The 21,143-nt window shown below is 50.1% G+C and overlaps 6 protein-coding genes across 6 annotated transcripts; 4 read left to right on the top strand and 2 right to left on the bottom strand.

Annotated features, from left to right (window-relative positions):
• Positions 1–145: 145 nt before the first annotated feature.
• Positions 146–7,017, top strand: PENARI_c010G03482 (type I polyketide synthase; the record flags this gene model as incomplete). The annotated part of the gene is made up of 5 exons (XM_022632193.1): positions 146–855; positions 920–3,146; positions 3,200–5,767; positions 5,820–6,140; positions 6,190–7,017. 5 exons carry the CDS (start codon positions 146–148, stop codon positions 7,015–7,017), a joined length of 6,654 nt encoding a protein of 2,217 aa, XP_022487995.1.
• A 912-nt stretch (positions 7,018–7,929) lies between these two features.
• Positions 7,930–8,962, top strand: PENARI_c010G09260 (intradiol ring-cleavage dioxygenase; the record flags this gene model as incomplete). Its single annotated transcript, XM_022632364.1, has 2 exons — positions 7,930–8,548; positions 8,622–8,962. 2 exons carry the CDS (start codon positions 7,930–7,932, stop codon positions 8,960–8,962), a joined length of 960 nt encoding a protein of 319 aa, XP_022488031.1.
• A 1,068-nt stretch (positions 8,963–10,030) lies between these two features.
• Positions 10,031–11,665, bottom strand: PENARI_c010G09688 (putative hexokinase; the record flags this gene model as incomplete). Its single annotated transcript, XM_022632371.1, has 1 exon — positions 10,031–11,665. One exon carries the CDS (start codon positions 11,663–11,665, stop codon positions 10,031–10,033), a length of 1,635 nt encoding a protein of 544 aa, XP_022487941.1.
• Positions 11,666–13,544: 1,879 nt separating this feature from the next.
• PENARI_c010G05210 (putative lipase) lies at positions 13,545–15,027 on the top strand (the record flags this gene model as incomplete). The annotated part of the gene is made up of 3 exons (XM_022632242.1): positions 13,545–13,607; positions 14,310–14,733; positions 14,879–15,027. The coding sequence occupies 3 exons, from the start codon at positions 13,545–13,547 to the stop codon at positions 15,025–15,027; spliced, it is 636 nt and encodes a 211-aa protein (XP_022487966.1).
• An 861-nt stretch (positions 15,028–15,888) lies between these two features.
• On the top strand, positions 15,889–17,959 carry PENARI_c010G10201 (uncharacterized protein; the record flags this gene model as incomplete). The annotated part of the gene is made up of 3 exons (XM_022632390.1): positions 15,889–15,972; positions 16,026–16,190; positions 16,247–17,959. The coding sequence occupies 3 exons, from the start codon at positions 15,889–15,891 to the stop codon at positions 17,957–17,959; spliced, it is 1,962 nt and encodes a 653-aa protein (XP_022487758.1).
• A 1,321-nt stretch (positions 17,960–19,280) lies between these two features.
• PENARI_c010G04776 (cytochrome b5 reductase family protein) lies at positions 19,281–20,692 on the bottom strand (the record flags this gene model as incomplete). The annotated part of the gene is made up of 4 exons (XM_022632227.1): positions 19,281–19,345; positions 19,691–20,236; positions 20,296–20,373; positions 20,431–20,692. The coding sequence occupies 4 exons, from the start codon at positions 20,690–20,692 to the stop codon at positions 19,281–19,283; spliced, it is 951 nt and encodes a 316-aa protein (XP_022488045.1).
• Positions 20,693–21,143: the final 451 nt, after the last annotated feature.

The raw sequence follows: 21,143 nt of genomic DNA, 5'->3' as shown, positions 1-21,143 counted from the left end.
GTTGTACGCCCCCAAGAATCCACAAGATGATTATCCCGAGGCATTTTATGCGCTATATAAGCCGACATGGCCAGCCGGTTTCCCCGATGTCTAGGCGACTTCCTGAAATCCTCCAGACTCGTTTCAATTCTTACCTTTTCTTAACATGACCAACATGAACGGCGATACTGGTTTTGAGTGTGCCGCTGACGGCGAAAAGAGCGCGCCTCAGCCCATTGCCATCATTGGGTATGCCTGCCGGCTGCCGGGGCAGGTCACATCTCCCAGTGAGCTGTGGGAGCTATGTACCCGAGCTCGCAGTGGCTGGTCCCCCATCCCCAAAGATCGATTTTCCCTTGAGGCATTCCATCATCCCAACCCTTCAAAGGTTGGCGCATTCAACCCGGTGGGGGGCTACTTCTTAGATGAGGACATTGCCCGCTTTGATGCTCCCTTCTTCAACCTTACTGTCCAAGAGGCGACATCCATGGATCCCCAGCAGCGTCTGCTGTTGGAGTGCTCGTATGAAGCCTTGGAGAGTGCTGGCATTCCAAAAGAAAACCTTGCGCGCCGGAACGTGGGCGTCTTCGCCGGTGGAAATTTCGCCGATTACGAGCTCAACAATATGCGCGATATTGAGACCATCCCTATGCATCAAGCAACCGGTTGTGCGCCCTCCCTACAATCTAACCGCATCTCATACTTCTTCGATCTACAGGGGCCCAGTATCACAGTGGACACAGCTTGCTCTTCATCTCTTGTAGCGCTTCATTATGCAGTACAGAGCTTACGAAGTGGAGAGTCAAAGGAAGCTCTAGTTGCTGGATGTCGCCTCAATGTTGTCCCAGATCTTTTTGTTTCTATGTCTATGTCACAGTGAGTAGACTTATACCCCCTTTTTATTCTCACGACAATATCTCTAACCTTTGGTACTGCCAAGACTATTTAATGACGAGGGTAAAACCTACTCTTTCGACGAGAGAGCCACGTCCGGCTTTGCACGTGGCGAAGGTGCCGGTGTCGTTATCTTAAAGCCACTTGATGCCGCAATGCGTGACCGCGACCCCATTCGAGCAGTCATTGCCAACTCTGGAGTCAACCAAGACGGGCGAACAAAGGGAATCACACTGCCTAACGGCGAAGCTCAGGAGGATCTCATTCGACGTGTCTACCAAGAAGCAAATTTAGACCCGGAGAAATGTGGCTTTGCTGAAATGCACGGTACCGGAACAAAGGCTGGCGATCCAATCGAAGCAGCAGCGGTTCATGCAGCCCTGGGAAAGGGACGAACTCCGAGAAATCCGCTCTACATTGGATCCGTCAAATCCAATATCGGCCACTTAGAGGGCGCAAGTGGTATCGCCGCAATTATCAAGGGTGCTATGATGCTTGATAGAGGTCTCATGCTTCCAAATGCCGAGTTCCGCAAACCGAACCCTAATATTCCTATGGATGAGTGGAATATGAAGGTTCTAACCACCACCCGGCCCTGGCCTTCTGGCAAGAAATACTTGAGTGTTTCTAACTATGGCTTTGGAGGAACGAATGCTCACGTCGTTCTTGAGAAAGCGCCTTTAGAGTCTAAAGCTCCAACTGAGGCAGCCGAAGATGTCGAGGTGGACCCCAAGCGCAAGCTGTTCCTGATTTCTGCCAATGACAAAGAATCTCTACGCCATAGGATCAAAGACTTCGGTGTTTATTTCGAGCAGCATCCTGAAGTCTTTGAAAAAGCCCTCTTCGGCAATTTCGCTTACACTCTTGGAAACAAGATGTCCCAGCTCTCCTATCGTGTGGGAGTCTCGGCGACCTCCCTGGATGAGCTTGGGATACGCCTTGCTCAGCTGAAGGTTAACCCATTCTTGGTCCTCGGTACTCCAATTCTGTCATTTGTCTTCACTGGCCAGGGCGCTCAATGGGCACAGATGGGTATCCCTCTTATGCATGAATACCCTGTCTTTGCATCTGCCATCACACGAGCCGATAAATGTTTACGTGACCTTGGAGCGGAATTCTCTCTCCTCGAAGAGCTCGAGAAAGACACTACCACTTCCCAAATCAACTCTCCACATCTAAGCCAGCCGGCTTGCACGGTACTTCAAATTGCACTCGTCTGTCTCCTGCAGTCTTGGGGTATCCGGCCTTCTTCAGTGGTTGGTCACAGTTCTGGAGAGATCAGCGCAGCCTATGCCGCTGGAATTTATGATTTGGAAGCAGCCGTGGCTCTCGCATATCGCCGAGGACAAATGACGTCCCTACTCAAGGCTAAATTCCCGGCCTTGAAGGGTGCCATGATTGCCATCGGTGCTAGTCGCGATGATGTCCAGCCAATGTTAAAGACACTTTCCGGATATGCCACCGTCGCTTGCGTGAACAGTCCTTCGAGTGTTACCGTCTCAGGAGATGTTCTAGCAATCGATGACCTCGAACAGATTCTACAAGACAAGCAGATCTTTAATCGACGACTGAAGATTGACGTCGCCTATCATTCTGATCATATGAAGAATGTTGCCGATGCATATCTCACTGCTATCGAGAATATCCGGCCTTCTACATCTGCCACGGCTGCATTCTACTCTTCAGTTTTTGGTCGTCTCACGGATCCCTCTGAGCTCGGTCCAGCATACTGGGTTGCAAACCTGACATCGCCAGTGTTATTCCCCGATGCTCTTGCTAAGATCGTGTCGGATGATGAGACACGACCAAATCTCTTAGTTGAGATTGGCCCACATTCGGCTCTAAAGGGTCCTATTATGGATACCTTGAAGAGCTTGGGTCCAATTACGTCTAAGATTGGATACGCTCCCACAATTCTCCGTAATGCGGACGCAGCTGAGTCGGTTCTTGATACCGCTGCTGCTGCCTACGTGAGAGGTGTTAACCTTAACATGATTGGGCTCAACTTCCCCAAGACTGGTGCTGAGAATCGCTGGTTCCTGACCAACTTGCCTCGCTACCCCTGGCAGCATGGTACCCGGTACTGGCATGATGCACGCATTCCCCGGAAGCACATCACAAGAGATGGTGCCAGAAACGATATTCTGGGCTTGTTGGCAAACTATTCAAATGATCTAGAACCGACATGGCGCAATATTCTCCGCTTGGATGATATTCCCTGGCTCCGGGATCACCGAATGCAGGGTATTCCCGTCTTCCCGCTAGCTGGCTATGTAAGTTTCCCTATATACAAATATCATTTACATGCATACTAACAAAAAAATAGCTGGTCATGGCCATTGAAGCTGCCCGGCGCGGTGCAGAGCAACATGATATCCCATTCACCCACTTTGAGCTTCGAGAGGTGGTCGTTGGCGCTGCACTTTGCCTCAGCGATGATACAGACACAGAGCTCATTATCACCCTTCGACCATACACCGAAGGTACCCGTGGTGCATCCGATGTCTGGAGCGAATTCCGCGTGTGTTCTTGGAACTCAAAGAGAGCGTGGACCGAGCATTGCACTGGTCTCATCAGAACCCGTACCGCCCAGAAGCAACAGGCCGCAGCTATTGGCAACTCTGCTCATGTCCAGAGTCATTACGTGGAGAACCGAATTGCCAAGGTGAACGCGTCGGCTTCGAATCACATTGATATGCCTCACATGTACCAGGTTCTCAATGACCTGGGCGCTGGATATGGTCCTACGTTCCAAGATCTTGAGAACTGTTATGCCAGCTCTCGTTGTTCGTTGGCAGATTTGCTTGTCCCTGACACAAGAAGTGTTATGCCAAAAAACTATGAGTCTCCTCTGACTGTTCACCCGTCGTTCCTGGATGGGCTGCTCCATCTTGTTTGGCCGATCCTTGGACAGGGTCAGGGCCGAATGGACCTGGACACGCTTTACATGCCAACGATGATTAAACAGCTGAGCATCAGTCGCGATCTCCCAACCACTGCTGGTGATTATGTCAAAGCCTACTGCAATGGTAGTCCAAGTCTGCCAAAGCCTGAGCCGACTCATTTTGATTTGTTTGCTACCCCTGAAGGCTCGACAGAGGCATTGATTACGATGGAGGGTCTTATTATGACTCCACTCAGAAATGCCAACAATCATCGTGAAGAGGTTCGCAAATTGTGCTACAAGATTGATTGGCACTCGTTGGCCGAGATCGAAAATGCCAAGAATGAGACCGAAGAATCCGATGGTGAGGCAGTACCGAACGGCAATGGTCATGTCAATGGAGCAAAGGTCACGAATGGACACACAGAGCCAAGAGAGCCTGCTCATGCCAATGGCAATGTTGTCAAACGACATGAGTTGTTTGTTAGTCATTTCGGCAAGTCTGATGGAACTGCCGATAAACTGAGCAATCTGCTGTCTGAGACCCCTGGCTGGGAAGCTTCCGTGAAAGCATTTGGTGAAACAGATTTCTCCGACAAGCATGTTGTCCTACTTCAGACTGGAGCTAGCTCTCTCAGGCACCTCACCGAAGATGTGTTCGAAAGTCTCAAAAAGGCCCTGCTGAATGCTCGTTCCGTGCTTTGGGTCTACCGAACAAACTCTCCTGATGCACAAATGACAGTCGGTTTGACTCGGACTTTGCGCTCGGAGACTCTGGCCAAGATTGCTACTCTTGGAATTGAGAGTGAAGACCTGGAGTGCCCCGAGATCCCGATTCTAGCAGCCATTGATTCCCTATGGCCTACGGATGGTACTGAACCTGTCACAGACTTTGAGTTCAAGGCCAAGGGCTCGGAGCTGTTTGTTCAGCGTATTGTTGAAGACGATGACGCCAATGCATTTGTTCACAATGAGACTCACGATATGGCAATCTCAACTCAACCCTTCATCCAGCCTGGACGGCGATTCAAGATCCAAGTCGGCAACCTGGGTGCACTCGACTCACTCTACTTCGTGGAGGACAACCCACCCCCATTGGGTGAGAATCAGATTGAGCTCGAAGTTAAAGCAACCGGTCTCAACTTCAAAGATATTGTTGTCACCATGGGCCAGCTTTCGCAGCCTTACATCGGAATCGAATGCAGCGGTGTCATATCGAGCGTTGGCTCAAACGTGAAGAACCTCAAGGTTGGCCAGAGAGTTATGGCGTTGCCTGAAGGTGGTTTCTCTACCTATGCGCGGTGCCCTACTACCAGTGTTGCGGAAATTCCGGACACCATGTCCTTCGAGGTCGCAGCTACAATCCCTGTCGTGTTCTGTACTGCATACTACTCGTTGTTTGACCTAGGTCAGCTGCAACCAGGCGAGCGTGTCCTGGTCCACGCCGGCGCCGGCGGTGTTGGTCAAGCAGCAATCATGATTGCGCAAATGATCGGTGCCGATATCTTCGTTACCGTCGGTAGCCTTGATAAGAAGCAATTCTTGATGACTCAATACGGGATCTCCGAGGACCGTATCTTCTACAGCCGTGATACATCCTTTGCTCATGGTGTTCGGAGAGCGACTGGCGGGGTCGGTGTGGATGTTGTCATTAATTCTCTTGCCGGTGATCTTCTTCGCGAGACTTGGGAATGCCTAGCGCCATTTGGTCGGTTTATCGAGATCGGTAAGGCTGATATCACGAAGAATACTCGACTGGATATGTTGCCGTTTGAAAATAACGTCACGTTCGCGTCGGTCGATCTTACCAAGGTTGCCAAATACAAGCCACAGCTGACGAAGCGCCTTATGGATGATGTTTGTCAGCTGGTGCGCGAGAAATCAGTTCATCCTATCTTGCCGCTTTCGACTTATCGGATCTCTGATATTGAAAAGGCATTCCGTACTCTGCAGACTGGTAAGAGTATGGGCAAGATTGTGGTTGTTCCTCAGGATGGCGATCTCGTCAAGGTAAGCGAGAAGACCTTTCACTTTCAGATCAAGTATAACTGACGAAGTCTAGGCTGTGGCACCCAAGACTAGTTCCACCCTTCTGCGTCCGGATGCATCGTATATCTTGATTGGTGGTACGGGTGGTTTAGGTAGAAGCATGGCTAAGTGGATGGCCACCAAGGGTGCAAGGAACATTGTCCTTGTATCCCGTCGCGCAACTATCAATGAAAGGGTGCAGGCCCTGGTTGACAGCCTGGCGCCCTTGGGGGTGCGAGTCATTGTCAAGGCGTGCGATGTCAGCAGTCAAGAGTCTGTCGAGGCGCTCGTCAAGGAGGAGATGAAAGGTCTTCCCCCAGTGCGAGGTGTGATCCAGGGTGCAATGGTCCTGCGTGTAAGTCTCATGAACTCAGTCGAATACCCAGTTGCTAACACTACCCTAGGACATGCTGTTCGAGAACATGTCTCTGGACGACTTTACAGCCGTGACATCTAGCAAGGTAGAAGGAACCTGGAATTTACACAACACTCTAATCGACTCCCCACTGGACTTCTTCATCGCTCTTTCATCCGTGGCCGGCATAATCGGTAACCGCGGACAAGCAGCATACTCCGCAGCAAACGTCTTCCTAGACGGATTCATGGAATACCGACAATCCCTCGGCCTACCAGGAACATCAATCGACCTAGCCGCAGTCAGCGACGTCGGTTACTTAGCTGACAGTGGCGCCCAACGGCGCCAGGAAGTCCTGAAAAACATCGGCAGCCAGGCCATCAATGAATCCGAGGTCCTGGCACTCGTTGCTGCCGCCATAACAGGAGACCTAAACCAGTCCTGTGTTGGGCAGTGCATCACTGGACTGGCGCTGGACTCCCTGGACAATAACTTCTGGATCCAAGACGCCAAATTTAGCGCGCTTTACGAAGCTGCTAAGGGCCAGGCTGGTAGTAGCTCCCAGCGCGATGGGCCGTCCGTCCCGCTGCAGGTTACTTTGCAGGCTGCGTCATCTAAGGAAAATGCTTTGCTTGTGTGCTATGAAGCGCTGGCCGCTAAATTGGCACAGGTACTTGTCATCTCCTTGGAGGATATGGATCCTTCGATCACTGTGGCTTCGTTGGGTCTTGATTCGCTGGTGGCGATTGAGATTCGGAACTGGATTGCTCGGGAGGCCAATGCTAACGTGCAAGTTCTGGAGCTCTTGTCCAGTGGGACTTTGATGGCCTTGGCGGAGATTATTCTGAATAAGTCTCAGGCTTACACTTCTTCTTGAGGGGTGGTTGTTGGGCGATATACGTGCCATTGCGGAGTAGATTTCTATGTATTTTCTATGTTTTATAATCACTAGTATACATATAGTCCCTCAATAAACGGATTTTGCTGTTTCCACTCACCATTTTCACTGTTGCTTGAAAATATCCCGAAATGATGCAATAGTCCTGAAAAACCCCCACAAGCCGAAGCGGTTGGGGATCCGGGGTCACTTCGGCAAGCCACAATAACCGAAGTACATTTAGACTGAAATTTGTGACAATCTGCAGGCCTGCCAAGAGACAAGCCACGCAATAACTAATCCCAGGGGTGTCTTCTGCCAATCATGTTGAAGTGAAACACACCAGCTCCATCCTTGAAGTGATCGGCGCCATCAGTCAGCGGTTGTCAAGTCCCGAACCTCCCTCCGATTAGCCCTAAACACGCATTCTCCTCACAGCCTAACCTACCTGCAACCGGTTATTCTTCGGATTGCCCCGGTGTCCGCATGAAGCACCTCCTTTTGCATAATGTAGGCTACAATATTCTCCTGCCAAGTCGGCCTATATCCGGCGCTAGATTCCATCCGAATCGTACACGATCCAATAAGCTCGCCCCTGTTACGCTTCCAGGCTATCTTATCTAATTAGTTGTTTATTGATCACCGCCGCATTTACTAAACTACCTTGCAGCAGCTCCATAACCCCATAATTCTTCCAGGATAAGTGCTTCTCAAAGATGAAACTATTGATCTAGAAACACAGTCCAAAGCCTGCCAAGTCCCAACTCTCCCGCAGCTTACGCAAAAGAGTACGACAAAATAGATGTCTCAATCCAGGAACATGCACCCTCCCAAATTCCCATCCACATATAAAGGCCCCGTGAACCCCGAGTAGTCCCTGAAGTCAAAGCCCTCACTCCCCAATCCGCAACAATGCACTTCACCAAACTCCTCGCCGCAGCGGGCATTGCCTCAGTGGCAACAGCCCACCCAGGCCCTCACCACTCGCCCAGCAAACGCGAACTATCCCGCCGCCACGACCTCTCAGCCCGCTGCTCCGACCACGTCGGCAACTACAACGCCAAACGTATAAAGCGCAACCTCCACAAGCGTTTTCCAGGATCGACAAGTAACACAACCTACAACATCCAAACCGAAGGCTCCTACTACAACACCATCCAAAACGACACCTGCATCCTGACCCCCGAGGTCACAGAGGGTCCATACATCTGGCCGCAGTCGCAGACCCTCCGCCAGGATATGACCGAGGACCAGCCCGGCGTCCCGCTTTGGCTTGATGTCGGTGTTTTGGATATGGAGACCTGCGAACCGTTGGAAGGTGTGCTAGTTGATTTCTGGCATTGTAACTCTACCGGCTCGTACTCTAGTTTCACGGGCTTGTCGCCTAACACGCCTTTTGCAGAGCTGCTCGAGCAGCTTAATGTTACTGATATGGCCACTGCGGATTTGCATACTGATGATACTACTTTCTTGCGTGGAATGTGGCCTACTGATAAGCATGGTTTGATGGAGATGAAGACTGTTTTCCCTGGTGAGTTTCTCTTTCCTTCTTTCTCCCTCTCTCTTTCTATTTTGGGAGAATCGTCAGTACTAACAATCTCCAGGATTCTACGTCGAACGCTCAATCCACATCCACGTCCAGGTCCACACAGACTGGACAATCCGCGGAAACGGCACAATGGCCTACGGCAACACGGTCAGCACTGGCCAGATCTACTTCGACGAGCCATTATCCCAGAAAATCATGGCTCTTGAACCGTATGTCTCGCACACGGAGATTAACCGCACGACCAATGCTGTGGATAGTGTTTTCAGTGGTGATACTGAGAACGGATATAACCCCATTGTTTCTGTTGTTCCTGCTGATGGGAATGATGTTACCAAGGGTATGATTGGGTATATTACTATTGGTGTTGATAAGACTGCTGTTGCCACAGATGAGTAAATTTGGGGTTTTATATGAGATGTTTGAGGTCAGATTGTGGATATATATTGTTTTTATAGAGATGAACACTAAAAATAAAGTGACTGATTTGATGGAAATTAAACACGTTTTATATCTTAGACAAGCAATGTAGCTATAAAATATTTATAATTATTAGTTCTGCCACCAAATTGCCATCTTGTGGTGTGTAGAATCTCTAGATGTGGCGTAGAAGTCAATGCATCACCTCGATCTAGCGATTCAGGCTGATATTGCCACTTCAGGCCGCTCTCCTCAACAAGTAGGCCGGCTGGCCCAATGGCAAGGCGCTTGACTACGAATCAAGAGATTGCAGGTTCGACCCCTGCGTCGGTCAATACTTTTTATTTTTCCTTTTTATTTTTCCCGCTACACACAAAATCATAGCGCGGAAACGTACTGTATTTTTTTTTTGCGCTCAGCCTACCTGCGAAGCCAATGACCTTGCGACCGGATAACCCCAATTGAATCTCGTGATAGTCTCGCCCTAAAACCAGGGAGGTCAAGAGAGGAAGAATGCTAAGGTTGAGGCATGTTTTACAAGTAAAGTAGCCAGCTCTATAGATATATTCTATATCTATGCAAGTTCAACGAGAAAGGAGAAACATATTAGCCTAAGTATAGAGGGCAGACAGACAGATCAAATATGCCTCCATGAAGTTAAAGGAAATAAACAAGGCCGTCATGGAAATGACAGGCCAAAGAAACTAAACCGGACTCCGCCCAGCCGGAAAAAAGCACAGGAAACCATATCGATGAACCCATATGAATTCCAAGATTCAAAAAACACCGCGCAAATGCTAGCGAGTCAAGTGTCGAAAAGGGGGTAGGGAAAAAAGGGAGAAGTGAAATGCTCTCCAACGACTCCCATCGGGAAAACCCCATGCAGAGAAAAGAAAACCCATCACATATCATGCGCCGATGACCGAGGGACATGGTTATAAAGAAAAGGAGAGAGAAGAGAAAATCACAACGAAAAGAACAGCTCGAGGTCTATGCTCGGCGTGGAAGTCAAGCATCAATCATGTCAGTCGTCCGATCAGCCGGTCTTTAGTGCTGGGCAGACTTCTCAGCCACGGCCACAGCTACTGCAACTGCAGCACCGAGAATGGCACTCTCTGGTGCAGGGTTGAGGCGGATCGAGGCGCCGGTGCCCGGGTGAGATTCCTCGCTCAGCTGATTGAGATAGTCCTGGCAGCGGTCACGGAAACCGGGGTATTTGTTGATGACGGTGCCGTCGCAGGCAATGGATAGGCTCTTGGGTTGGTCTTCGCTTTCGATGACTATGATTTCGGGTGTTTCCTTGTCGAGGGAGTCGTGGAGGGAGGTGGAGGTTGGGAATTCGACCTCGTTGCGTAGGCACCACATGCTGTGGATGGCTGTTGCAAGATAGCCGGCTGCACGGCGGGACACGGCCTGGCAGATGCGGCGGAGGAAGCGGAGGTCCTCGACAGAAGGGAGGTTAGGGAAGGTGTGTTGCTTTTGCAGGAGGGCGGCGGAGGCGGAAAGAGTAGCAGAGGAGTCCTCTTCGAGGAAGGCGACGATGCTTGTGTCAAAGGAGTAGGGTTCACGCATAGAGTGCGGTAGCTCCCCGTTAAACAGACGGGCGGTCTCGACGGCTTCGACGATGATCAGGCGAACGATCTCGCCTAGATACCGGCCTGTGATCATGTATTCGAGTGGCTGGTAGTCGGGACGCAGGTGAGTGCGGTTCAGCACGTCGTCCCATCGGGTCAAGGGCAATACGTCTCCACCGAACATGCTCATCTCGGTGTTGATAATGACGTGCTTGGCGTAGTCGAACCAGCCCTCTGGACGAGTTCCAAACTTCGACATACCGATCCCGTGTACGGGGAAATGAATCGCAACATTGGTACCGGTACCGAGAATCAAAGACATGCGAGTCTTAGAGTCGACGTAGGCACGCGAAAGAAGAGCCGCAGAACCATCATTCACAATAGCAGCGATCTCTACGTTCAAGTTGCGCTTGCGGCATGACTCGTTGATGAGACCACCCAGTTCCTGCCCTAGTGTGCCCTCGGAGCACTTAAAGCCCTTGCCCATGTGAATCACCAAACCACTGCTGTGCGACATCTGCTCGATAGGGAATGACCAGGATAGACCCATCGCCAGCGGCGTAGCGTCACGACCATATTCAGATCCGAGCTCCTTCAACGTAGTGTCAATTCTTTCCGCCATCCAGTCGAAAAACAGAGTGCCTTCCAGCATCTTAACCCCATTATCAATGTAAGACGATGATTCCTTCAGGATCCGCACTTCCTCGTCCCGTCCGTTCAATTCAATCAAAGCTACGCGGAATGTCGATCCGCCCACATCCAACGCCACAAAGAGGCCCTTCTCCGACCCAGCGGGAAGCGCGTGGTTGTACGATGGTAGCATGCAATACGGACTCGTTTGTAGGCACTCGCGGAACTGTACGCGGAACTGCTCCGACATGTCCAGCATATTGCGCGTTGATAGCGGTGTGGAACAGAGGGATTCGACCTCTTCGGCGAAATCATCGAGGGTGCGGCGTCGCCAATGGGCACCAAGGAAGGGTCTCCGGCGTCGACGTGAGAGGCCGCGGAAGAGGGAAGGGAAGAGGATCATGGATTCGAGTGCCGAGACAACGTTATGGAACAGCTCTTGCAGTCGGTGCAGCACCTTGACCAGCGGGGCCGACATGGTCGCGGGAGAGGAGGCGATTTGGGAGGCGAGATCGGGAGGAAAGATCGAGGGAGTCCAAGTTCCTAGCTACCTGGGGAACATGGGGATAAGACTAAAGAGGAAATATCAGAAGTTATAAGGGTCGGGGGTGCAGCTGATGTGACACTCCCACTGGAGTAGTGTTTGAGTGGGTTCGGTGGGAGTGTAGCAGAGACAATAATCCCCACCTGGAGGAAGAAGAGAGAATACAGAGAGGTACTCCGTAGAGAAGCGAAGTCAACCCAAGCATGGATCAACATTGGCCCATTCCAGTGACACTGCCCTTGCGGTGTCGCAATGTGTATGGTATTGTAATGTATTTCAACATCAACAATTTTGGAACACATATATTACTGATATATTGTTAGAAAATTGTAATTAAATATGTTCCATGTAAATATGCATTCATCACTCTCCAATTCTATTGTAATTGATTCATACAATTATCTTCATAGCAGTTGTTGTCAATACATTCCGTATGGTACATACACAATCACCCCCTTGAGTGCAACGGTGGTAGTCCAAGTTACCGTTACACTCGGGACTTCGCCTTCCACACTTTCTCTCCCTATAAGATCTTCTACGCTTGAAACACTCATTGCAACACTTTTCGGTCTTTCGGATCCGATACACTTCCCTGAGACCCAAATCTTCGACTTTGTAGATGTCATATGTACTGTCAACTGCACTACTACCCTCCTAGCCCGAATACTGCGGCAACATCATTCCAACTCCCTTCAACTTAGGCTCTATGTCACTTAACATTCCGTACATGTTTCACTTTTCCAGAGCTAGTGCCATGGCATTAACCACGTGCCTCATATCTATGGATCTACACTGCCACCTTATCGATCTAAATGCTAACTGCTGGCTTTCGATGTTCACACTTGCTCGACATAGACAAGACATTCTGTCCCTCACAACCGTCTTCTAGGCCAAATCACAGCTTAATAAGGACCATTACTTCAGGTGGATCGATGAGACATCGAGTACAATTCACTCAAGTGGAAACGTAACCCTTGATCATACCGTGAGCCCTGGAAATTATGCAAGGACGCTGTTTATTTGAGATCAGATGGAGACCTAGCAATTCTGAACTCAAAGCATACTCGAGTCTACAGATTCACATCCCTTCGCAAAGTCTGTGAGATTTCCTTGATTTGGCGTTAATCAAGGTTTGGTTGCGCTAGTTGAGGCTCTTCAGCTCCACCAAGCGAAGTTAGATATTCTCTCACCTGGGCAACAATGATCTATACATCGTCATCTATCCGATTCTCCTTTTTGTGAATGACAAGTCTATCTTGCAAGCTCCACGGCAAGATTTGATTGTACTAGGCGTCGTATTCGCTGTATAGATACCCACCGGCTGAAGTAGACGCATTGGTTGCAGATCGACCAGGTGGCTTCCTCGCGTGTTTATCTCGTAAGTTCTTCAAGTCAGGTCTTTCGTTACAATTATGTCAACCAGAGTACTGTGTGGTCTATAAAGCAGGGGATATTCACTAAACAGTGGTCTTGATTCTATGTAACAGTTAGATATGGCAAATTTTGGAAGCTCTATTTGTAACCGTTCTATCGTGTTGAATAGTGTATGACATTCCTGTTCATCTTATCATTCCGTAGCTCTGATTCCCCCACACGACGATCTGCGGGGATGTTGCGGGGAGACAGGCCCTCGGACTCAAATTGAAACTGGGCATGGGCCGTTTCGAGAAACCTCCTGAATCTAATAGGTCGGAATCCCGATTTGCACGTTCGCTTCTATCGATCTGAAGCCAATTCTCGGCTCAAGGCAATGTAAGCCAATAGTTCTGGCAATGGCCCAATAAAACAAGCAAGTCAGACATTGCATGGCTACATGTTCGGAAAAGACGCAGCCCAAGCCATCGATTTGGAGGCGAAACCTGCTATGATGTCGCTTGTAAGCCCCGAAAGACCAATATTTCAATAGGGGCATCCCCTGAAAGGATGAAATGACCAAGTTGACCCGGCATAATCCAAGTCACGAAGAGTATACTCGTGTTCACTTGGATATATGACGTGCTTGGCTCTCCGCTGACCGTTGGTAAATCCTCCGCCTTGGCAAAGACAAACTTTCTCAACACGCTGTCCGGTGCTCAGATGTAGCCAGGAGTGCATCAGCCGCCCTCACGAGCTTCGTCTCGCACCTCGACAAGGCCGACAAACTCCGGCACCACAATCTCCTGAATCTGCACTGTCAGCAATCCAAACCATCATATCGAAAGGGACACCAAGCATCTACCATGTAGCCAGCGGAATCGCAGAAGCCGGTCTCGTGCCACCGGACGTCATTTCACTCTTGTATGGATACCTCGGCAGCGAGCTAAACTCACTATCCCACCGAAACCCAGCCCCGGCCCGGAAAATCTATCCAAAGGCTGCCGGGATGCTCCCTACTCGACATCGGAGGATACACTTCGAGCAGCAATCTACTTCCCAGACTCATTGTCGTTCGGTCGCGCTAGAACACCCGTGATTTCGTGCTGGGCACTGCCATCCCAGCTGGATAAACATATCACTTTAAGTTCGCCAAGTTAGGCGACAGTATTCCATCGACGCAGTATGGTTTAACCTCCTTCGGGCATCAATTTCCGACGCCCAGGTGAACGTCGAATACGTTGCCTATGCCATAAACTATATCTCGACACTCTGCGCCGACAAACTCCTAGCCGTGATATCATGGTCGCAAGACGACCTAAGCACCCAATGGGCACTGAAATACTGGCCCTCGACACGAGCCGTGGTGAAAGACTTCATTGCCATAAGCACAGTTTTCCACGGGACGGTGGTCCGGTTGCTCGTCTGCCCATCGCTGGATCTGGTGCTATGCACACCGTCGCTGTGGCAGCAGGGCTGGAACACGGAGTACATCCGCACGCTGCGCGGCGACGGCGGCGACGCAGCCTACGTGCCCACGACGACGGTGTACTCGACCTTTGACGAAATCGGCCAGCCAATGTCTGGACCCAATGCATCTGCTATTCTGGGTGATGTGCGCCGCGTCGGCGTGACGAATGTCATCTCTAGTCGGCCTGCGCCACGATGCCCGCTGGTGGTGTCTATACCTCACGATGGCGTTCTGTATAACCCCCTTGCGTGCCCAAGGCCCTGGCAATTGACGCAATCTTGCATGACGGGGCTGCGGACTTGTCCCGGGTTAACCTGGTCCAGGCCTGTCTGCAGGTGCTCACGCTGGCGCTGGATTTGAAGGATCTGTTGGTACTGAGAGTTTGTTGCTGATTGCCGTGGCCGGGTTGGTGCTCTACAAGCCTCAGGCGCTGGGGGCACCTCCTAACATGGATTACGCGTCTTTGGAGTGACATCCACTCTGGAAGAGAAAACAAAAGAAAAACGTGGTTTGTGGGGTTAGACTGCCACACCATTCTCGAGCTTAAATGGGATCTGAGGCGAAGCCTCAGCTAACGTAGACTAATTCTGATTCCAAGGAAATGGCCCTATTCACCGTACTTTCTGCAAGACCTGTAAATACGTTGGCACGTCAAGGGTGGATCCGTTACGATTTCAACTGCCGGCTTCGGAGTGGAAACCCAGAAGCCACAGACTAAAAAAGACAATAAAAAAAAACAAGCAAAAAGGAAGGAGAGCGGAAAAGGTTTTCCTCAGCCGTGTCAATCAGTCAATCACTGGAACTCATCTCCTGAAAATGATATCCTTACCAGGTTTGGATAGAGTGCCAAGACTCTCCCCCTGGATGCTCCAATTGTTCTCTGCTAATCACATCTGCATCGGCTGAATGGCAAAGCCCAAGTCCAGGCTGATTGGGGAAAACAAGGCCGACTCCGAGACGCGCAGTGGCGCAAAAGCCACGCCATCAGAGACGTTCAGCCTTCAGGAGTCCAAGAATCGGATGGATCTCTCCGGACATGCTAGGGAATGTCAGACCCAACCAGGATAAGGCAGTGGAACCAGCGTTTACGGAGAGACGAGATACGAGAGGAGAGGAACTCTCCGCTGTGGACTCATGTGCCTTCTCCACCCGAGACGCCAAGAGTGAATTGTTACGTTGACGCTGGACGTCGCGGCCCTCTGTTTTCCTCTATACCCTTTTCTCTTAGCCCCTCTGGCATTAAGGCTGTGGGATCTTCCCCCCCCCTTCATTCTTTTCTCCGTTTTTTCGCTTTTTGGGAGATCTTCCTTCCTATCCATTCCTTCAATTCACTATGTTCTGGGGTGCGCTATTACTCCTGTTCTCGAGTAATGTCGTTGCCGAGCGCCATGATGCGGACTTGATGTCCTTTGTGACCGTAGGGCTGAATACTGCCTTTCTTTACCGTGTTTCATCCTGACGTCTGTATAGCTCCCAGAGGTCCGAGCCTTGAAATGGGAAATCACCTACTACGACCGCGAGCGCATGGCCCCTGGCTACTGGTTCGTCGCGCCGTATGGTCAGATCTCTCCAGAACATCCCACCCAGAAGTACCAGCAATACCAAGTCGGACCCTATATCTACGATGACAACGGCGTATGTCTTGGCCCCCAAGACCCCGGTCAACATGCAACTGACGTCCCGCGCAACAGGTCTTGATCTGGGCTGGATCGCCCTTGTACGATAACCACAATACTTTCGACTTCAAGCCGGTGCACAATATCGATGACAACCCGCATCTTTCGTTTATTGTGGGGTGGGAATTCGACAATTCGAAGAAGGGCCATGGTGCTATCGTGAACAACAAGTATGAGGTGGAGAAGGAGGTCCAGGTTGTCAATGAGCTCCATGACTTCAACATGCACGAGTTCAACATTATGGACGGTGGAAAGACTGCTCTGGCCTGTACCTACCGTAGCCAGGTGGTCAACATGGCAGATTTCGGTCGCCCTACGGAAGAGAGTTGGGTGACGACTGGTGGGTTTGTCGAGTTGGACGTTGAGACTAGCGAAGTTCTCGTCGAGTGGGACTCGTACGACAAGATTGCCTTGCATGAATCGAACATGTTCAACGCGTGGGACAGCCCCGCCGGAGAGCCCGGTTGGGATTACGTGCACATCAACGCAGTCGACAAGAATGAGGCCGGTGACTATCTGATCTCCTTACGTTTCACCAACACTATCTACTTGATTTCCGGCCAGGATGGAAACATCGTCTGGCGGCTGGGTGGATTGGAGAGCAACTTCGACCAGGACTTCACCTTCTCCAAGCAGCACGATGTCAAGTTTGTCTCTTCGAACGGCACCCACCACGTTATTTCAGTCCTGAACAACGCTTCCGACGAACGAGGCAACGACGAGAATGTCTCGGCCGCTTTGATTATCGAGCTGGACACCGCCGTCGTTCCCATGACTGCCAGAGTGATCCGCCGTATCAACCGCCCTGACGGCGGTCTCACCCGACTCCGTGGTAGTGTGCGTGTCCTCCCCAACGAGAACATCTTCGTCGGATGGAGTGAGCGCGGCTATTCCAGCGAGCACGCCTCGAACGGTGATCTTCTAATGACTGCCCGCTTCGCTTCCGAGCGGTACTCGACCTACCGCTCTTTCAAGGGCGAATTTACCGGCCGCCCATCTGCCCCGCCCGACCTGGTCGCATCCGTCTACGGAACCGACGAAGAGGACACCACAACCCTCCTCTACGTCAGCTGGAACGGAGCAACCGACGTCGTCAAATGGAACTTCTATGCGCAGGCCTACGACCGCGGCGAACCCGTGTTCATCGGCTCCGTCAACAAGACCGACTTCGAGACCATGTTCATCGCCGACGGCTACATGGACTGGGTTTCTGCCCAAGCTATTGATGCCGATGGCAATGTCATGCACACCTCCGTAACCGTGCGCACCGAAATCCCCACGAACTGGAAGAGTGCTGGCTGGGACGGAAACGCCTCCGGACCTAGCCCCGACGACCCATCCATCATCGCCGCAGCCAACAAGAACCTAGGCTCTTCCTCCGGCAGCAGCTCTGACAACGACAGCGACAGCAACGCCATCAGCGGCGATGAATCAGCTGACCTAATTAACGACGGCACCTCGACTGGCTCTAGCGGCTCTAGCAGCCACAGCAACTCCCAATACGCCGACGCAAAGGAAGTCGCCAAAGCAGTCTACACGGCCTACGACATCATCCGCGGCGTCGGCAGTCTCCTAATCTTCATCCTGGTAGCCTGCACCCTCGGCGGTGCGGGCTACGCCATCTGGCACGCCATCCGCGCTCGCCGCTCGCGCTCTTACCAGCACGTCCCCTCCGAGGAGGGACTTCCCACGGAAGAGATCCACCTCACCTCCGCTCCCCGGGAGTAAAGCGTTTCGCTCTTTCGCTTTCCATCCTGCATGATTAGCATTGCATATTGTGCCTGATTTCTGCATCTGCATTTACGTCTGCATCTGTATCGTTTTGACCCCTTTCCAGCTGCGACCTGTATCACTACGGAGTTGGGTTTGCAATCTGGACACAAAATCAACCACATACCACGTCTTTGGCCCGAGAAAGAAAGAAAAAGAGAAAGAAAATCGAAAGACGGAAAGACTGAAGGACCGAAGAAAAGAGAGGATAGCTGAGGCCACTGGTATATATCAACCAGGTCATGATCGTTCCATGCATATCATACCCCAATTAGGCGTTATTTTTATTTTTGTTTTTGTTTTCATTTTTGTTACTATCATATCACCTACGGACATCGCCAGGCTGTGCTTGTGTGCGGCATTTATTTTCTTTTCCTTCTGTTTTGATTTTTCTGCTGGGGACTCGAACTAACCTACACTACGTCAAGGTTCTGTTCTCAATTCTTGTGTAATATTATTCTATCCGGGGATCCGCCCTGGGGCTGGTTTCGTCTACTTTACGAAATCCATGTCTGTATATAGTGTGAATATATTTACCATACTGTCCTGTCCTATCCTGATACACACTGTACCTGCATTCTACCGCAGTCGAACTGATCTTTTCTTTGAGACTTTGTTTCGTCTTTGCTTCACGTTCCATCCTTGTTGATCTGTGGATAGACATTACACACGAGGTATTGATCTTCGCTCGCTTTCTACTTTACAGTATGGATGGATCCACTACAGTACCATCCAAGCTTTGTGCTTTAGTTGACACGACAGTCTGGTCTGATGTTTAGCGTCGCTTGGCTTTTGACCTGATACATGTACTCTAGCTGGACATAACTTATATCTTGTTCTGGATGGCTGGGTTTGGGCAGGTTCGATGTTGTAACATAGCTTGAATAAAGTCAACGTTTGTTCTGTTTCTGTCTCTGTCTCTCCTTCCACAGTATCCTCTTCCAACTCTTACGATAATTTCTCCTATCTGATCCTTTCGTTTACCCACACCGCTCACTGCAGTATATGATCGTGACAGCTCCCGTTTTGGGGCGGCGCCAATGGAGACTGTGTAGCAGAATTGTGGGGACATGGTGGGAGCTAAGCATCAGGAAAATTGTGTTGATTGACACTGTTCATTACCCAACATGGAAAGATTTATAAGGTTGCTCATACGCAGGTGTGTCTGGCTACCTGTCGAATAGAGAAATGATTAACTAAATAGGATTGACTTTATGAAGAGTACGTGGCTCAAGGCTGACGACGGGTTGGTCCTAGAGGGGGAAGGCCGCGTCATTGTTTACTGAAGCAGATACTGGTTCTGGTTAATGTTTGCTAGATTATAGGTTGGTGGGACGTTGAAATCTTAAGAAATAAGCTACTTATTTGTTTCTTGGATGTACATGTATATGTAGTTTATGTTGGACTACGTGGGCCTTTACTGGTAAAGGGCTAAAGGATTTGGGAATACTTCGGCTAAACTTTTATACCAAATGCCCCAGGCAATCACTCATGTCATCCTACTGGACAATAAGAATGCCTTGGCTTTTAGGATACTTTTTACCATATCTGTTGCTACGATCTCTCATATCATGATCCATGGACCCTAGATAAGAACCGATGGAGAGAAAACCAAATCAAACATAATATAATCACCCAAACACCTCTAATATACATGCATAAAACAAACACCTATGAACTAAAACTTACAAACCTGATCCTTCCTAAACCCAAGCTTCGCCAAAATACCCTCCTTCCCCCAAGATCCAGCCAAAGCCTCCTCCATAGCAGGAGGCCCACAAACAAAGACCCTCGCATCTCCATCAGCCGTAACAACACCCCTCAAAAGCTCCTCAGTAAGATAACCCTTCCTAACCTCCCCATTTCCACTCCCAGCCTCTTCAGTTGGATGACTAACAGTATAAAGATAATCAAACCGATCCGGGAACCGAGTCTTGAAACCCTTAAGTTCCTCCCTAAGAAGCAAATCCTGTTCCGTATTGACACCGAACACAAGCCTGATCTTCGTCTTGTCCTCTGGGTTATTGAGGATGCCCTGAACTAGCTGGTAAATAGGTGTGATACCCGCTCCACCGGCTATGGCGTAGATCTGGGGATGCTTGTTAGGTGTCCAGGACTCGCCTTTGATGGCTGCTGCGAATGTGAGGGTGTCTCCTGGGACGAGAGAGTGGAGGTGACTGCTGGCTTTGCCATTTGGGTATTTCTTGACCATTAGCTCGATGTTGCCGGGTTGGTCTGGTGTTTTTGTTAGTTCCATGTACTTGTGTCGGGGTATGGGGTTGGATGAGATATACCTAGATCGCTGATAGGTGTATATGGACGTAGTACGGGGAGCCATCGTCCTTCCGGACGGGTGATTGTGAGGAGGGCCGCTGCAGTGTGTTAGAAGATACATCTCGTGAGCTCATTCATCATACTGGTGTCCATACATGTCAGTGTCAATCCGCTTTTGGCATTCTGTTCTGGAAACTCGAAGACCAGTCGTTTCGTGTTATGGTTCACATCTTTCGCACTTTGCAGTCGTAGCGTAGTAAAACCAAACCCAGAGAACACCTTTGGAGGTTCATTTGATTCTGCATGGCTAGTCGGTATAATAAAAGATCGAGTGCAGTAGGCCCCTAAGCCGAGTACAACAAAAGCCGAGGCAGACTTTGTTGTTAAATACCGTGGAAGAAGGCGAGCTCTAGACATGATCTTGAAAGATATGGGATTTAAAGACCAAAATCAAACAAAAAAAATGAATACATGATCAACTTATACATAAAGTGCCAAATCTTACTCTGAACTATATCCATCGGTGCAAAACCCGCCGAGCGCCGAGGGTCCAAAATCCGAGAGGTCCACCAGTCACAGGTCATAGTCAGCGCGGAGTATTACATCCGACCTCCGACATCCCAGGGACTGCGGAGCCTCTTGAAGAATTGTCTGATCTTCGCCCCCATCGGTTTTTGGCATGCCCCGATAGCTCTAGGCCCGGGTTTAGCAGTTTGTATATAGGCATATTTGCGATTGTCAGTTTAGATCATACGTTCATTGTCAATCGTCACTGAGAGTAGTCAATGCCACTTCAATCAATTTGTCTCTATACCACTTAGACCTCACGTTTGTTCACCAGACTAATATTACCATTCGTAACAATTAA

The sequence above is a fragment of the Penicillium arizonense genome, assembly GCF_001773325.1.
Source record: "Penicillium arizonense strain CBS 141311 chromosome Unknown PENARI_contig010, whole genome shotgun sequence".
In the NCBI taxonomy this organism is placed as follows: domain Eukaryota; kingdom Fungi; phylum Ascomycota; class Eurotiomycetes; order Eurotiales; family Aspergillaceae; genus Penicillium; species Penicillium arizonense.
This window is presented reverse-complemented; position numbering and strand designations above follow the sequence as displayed.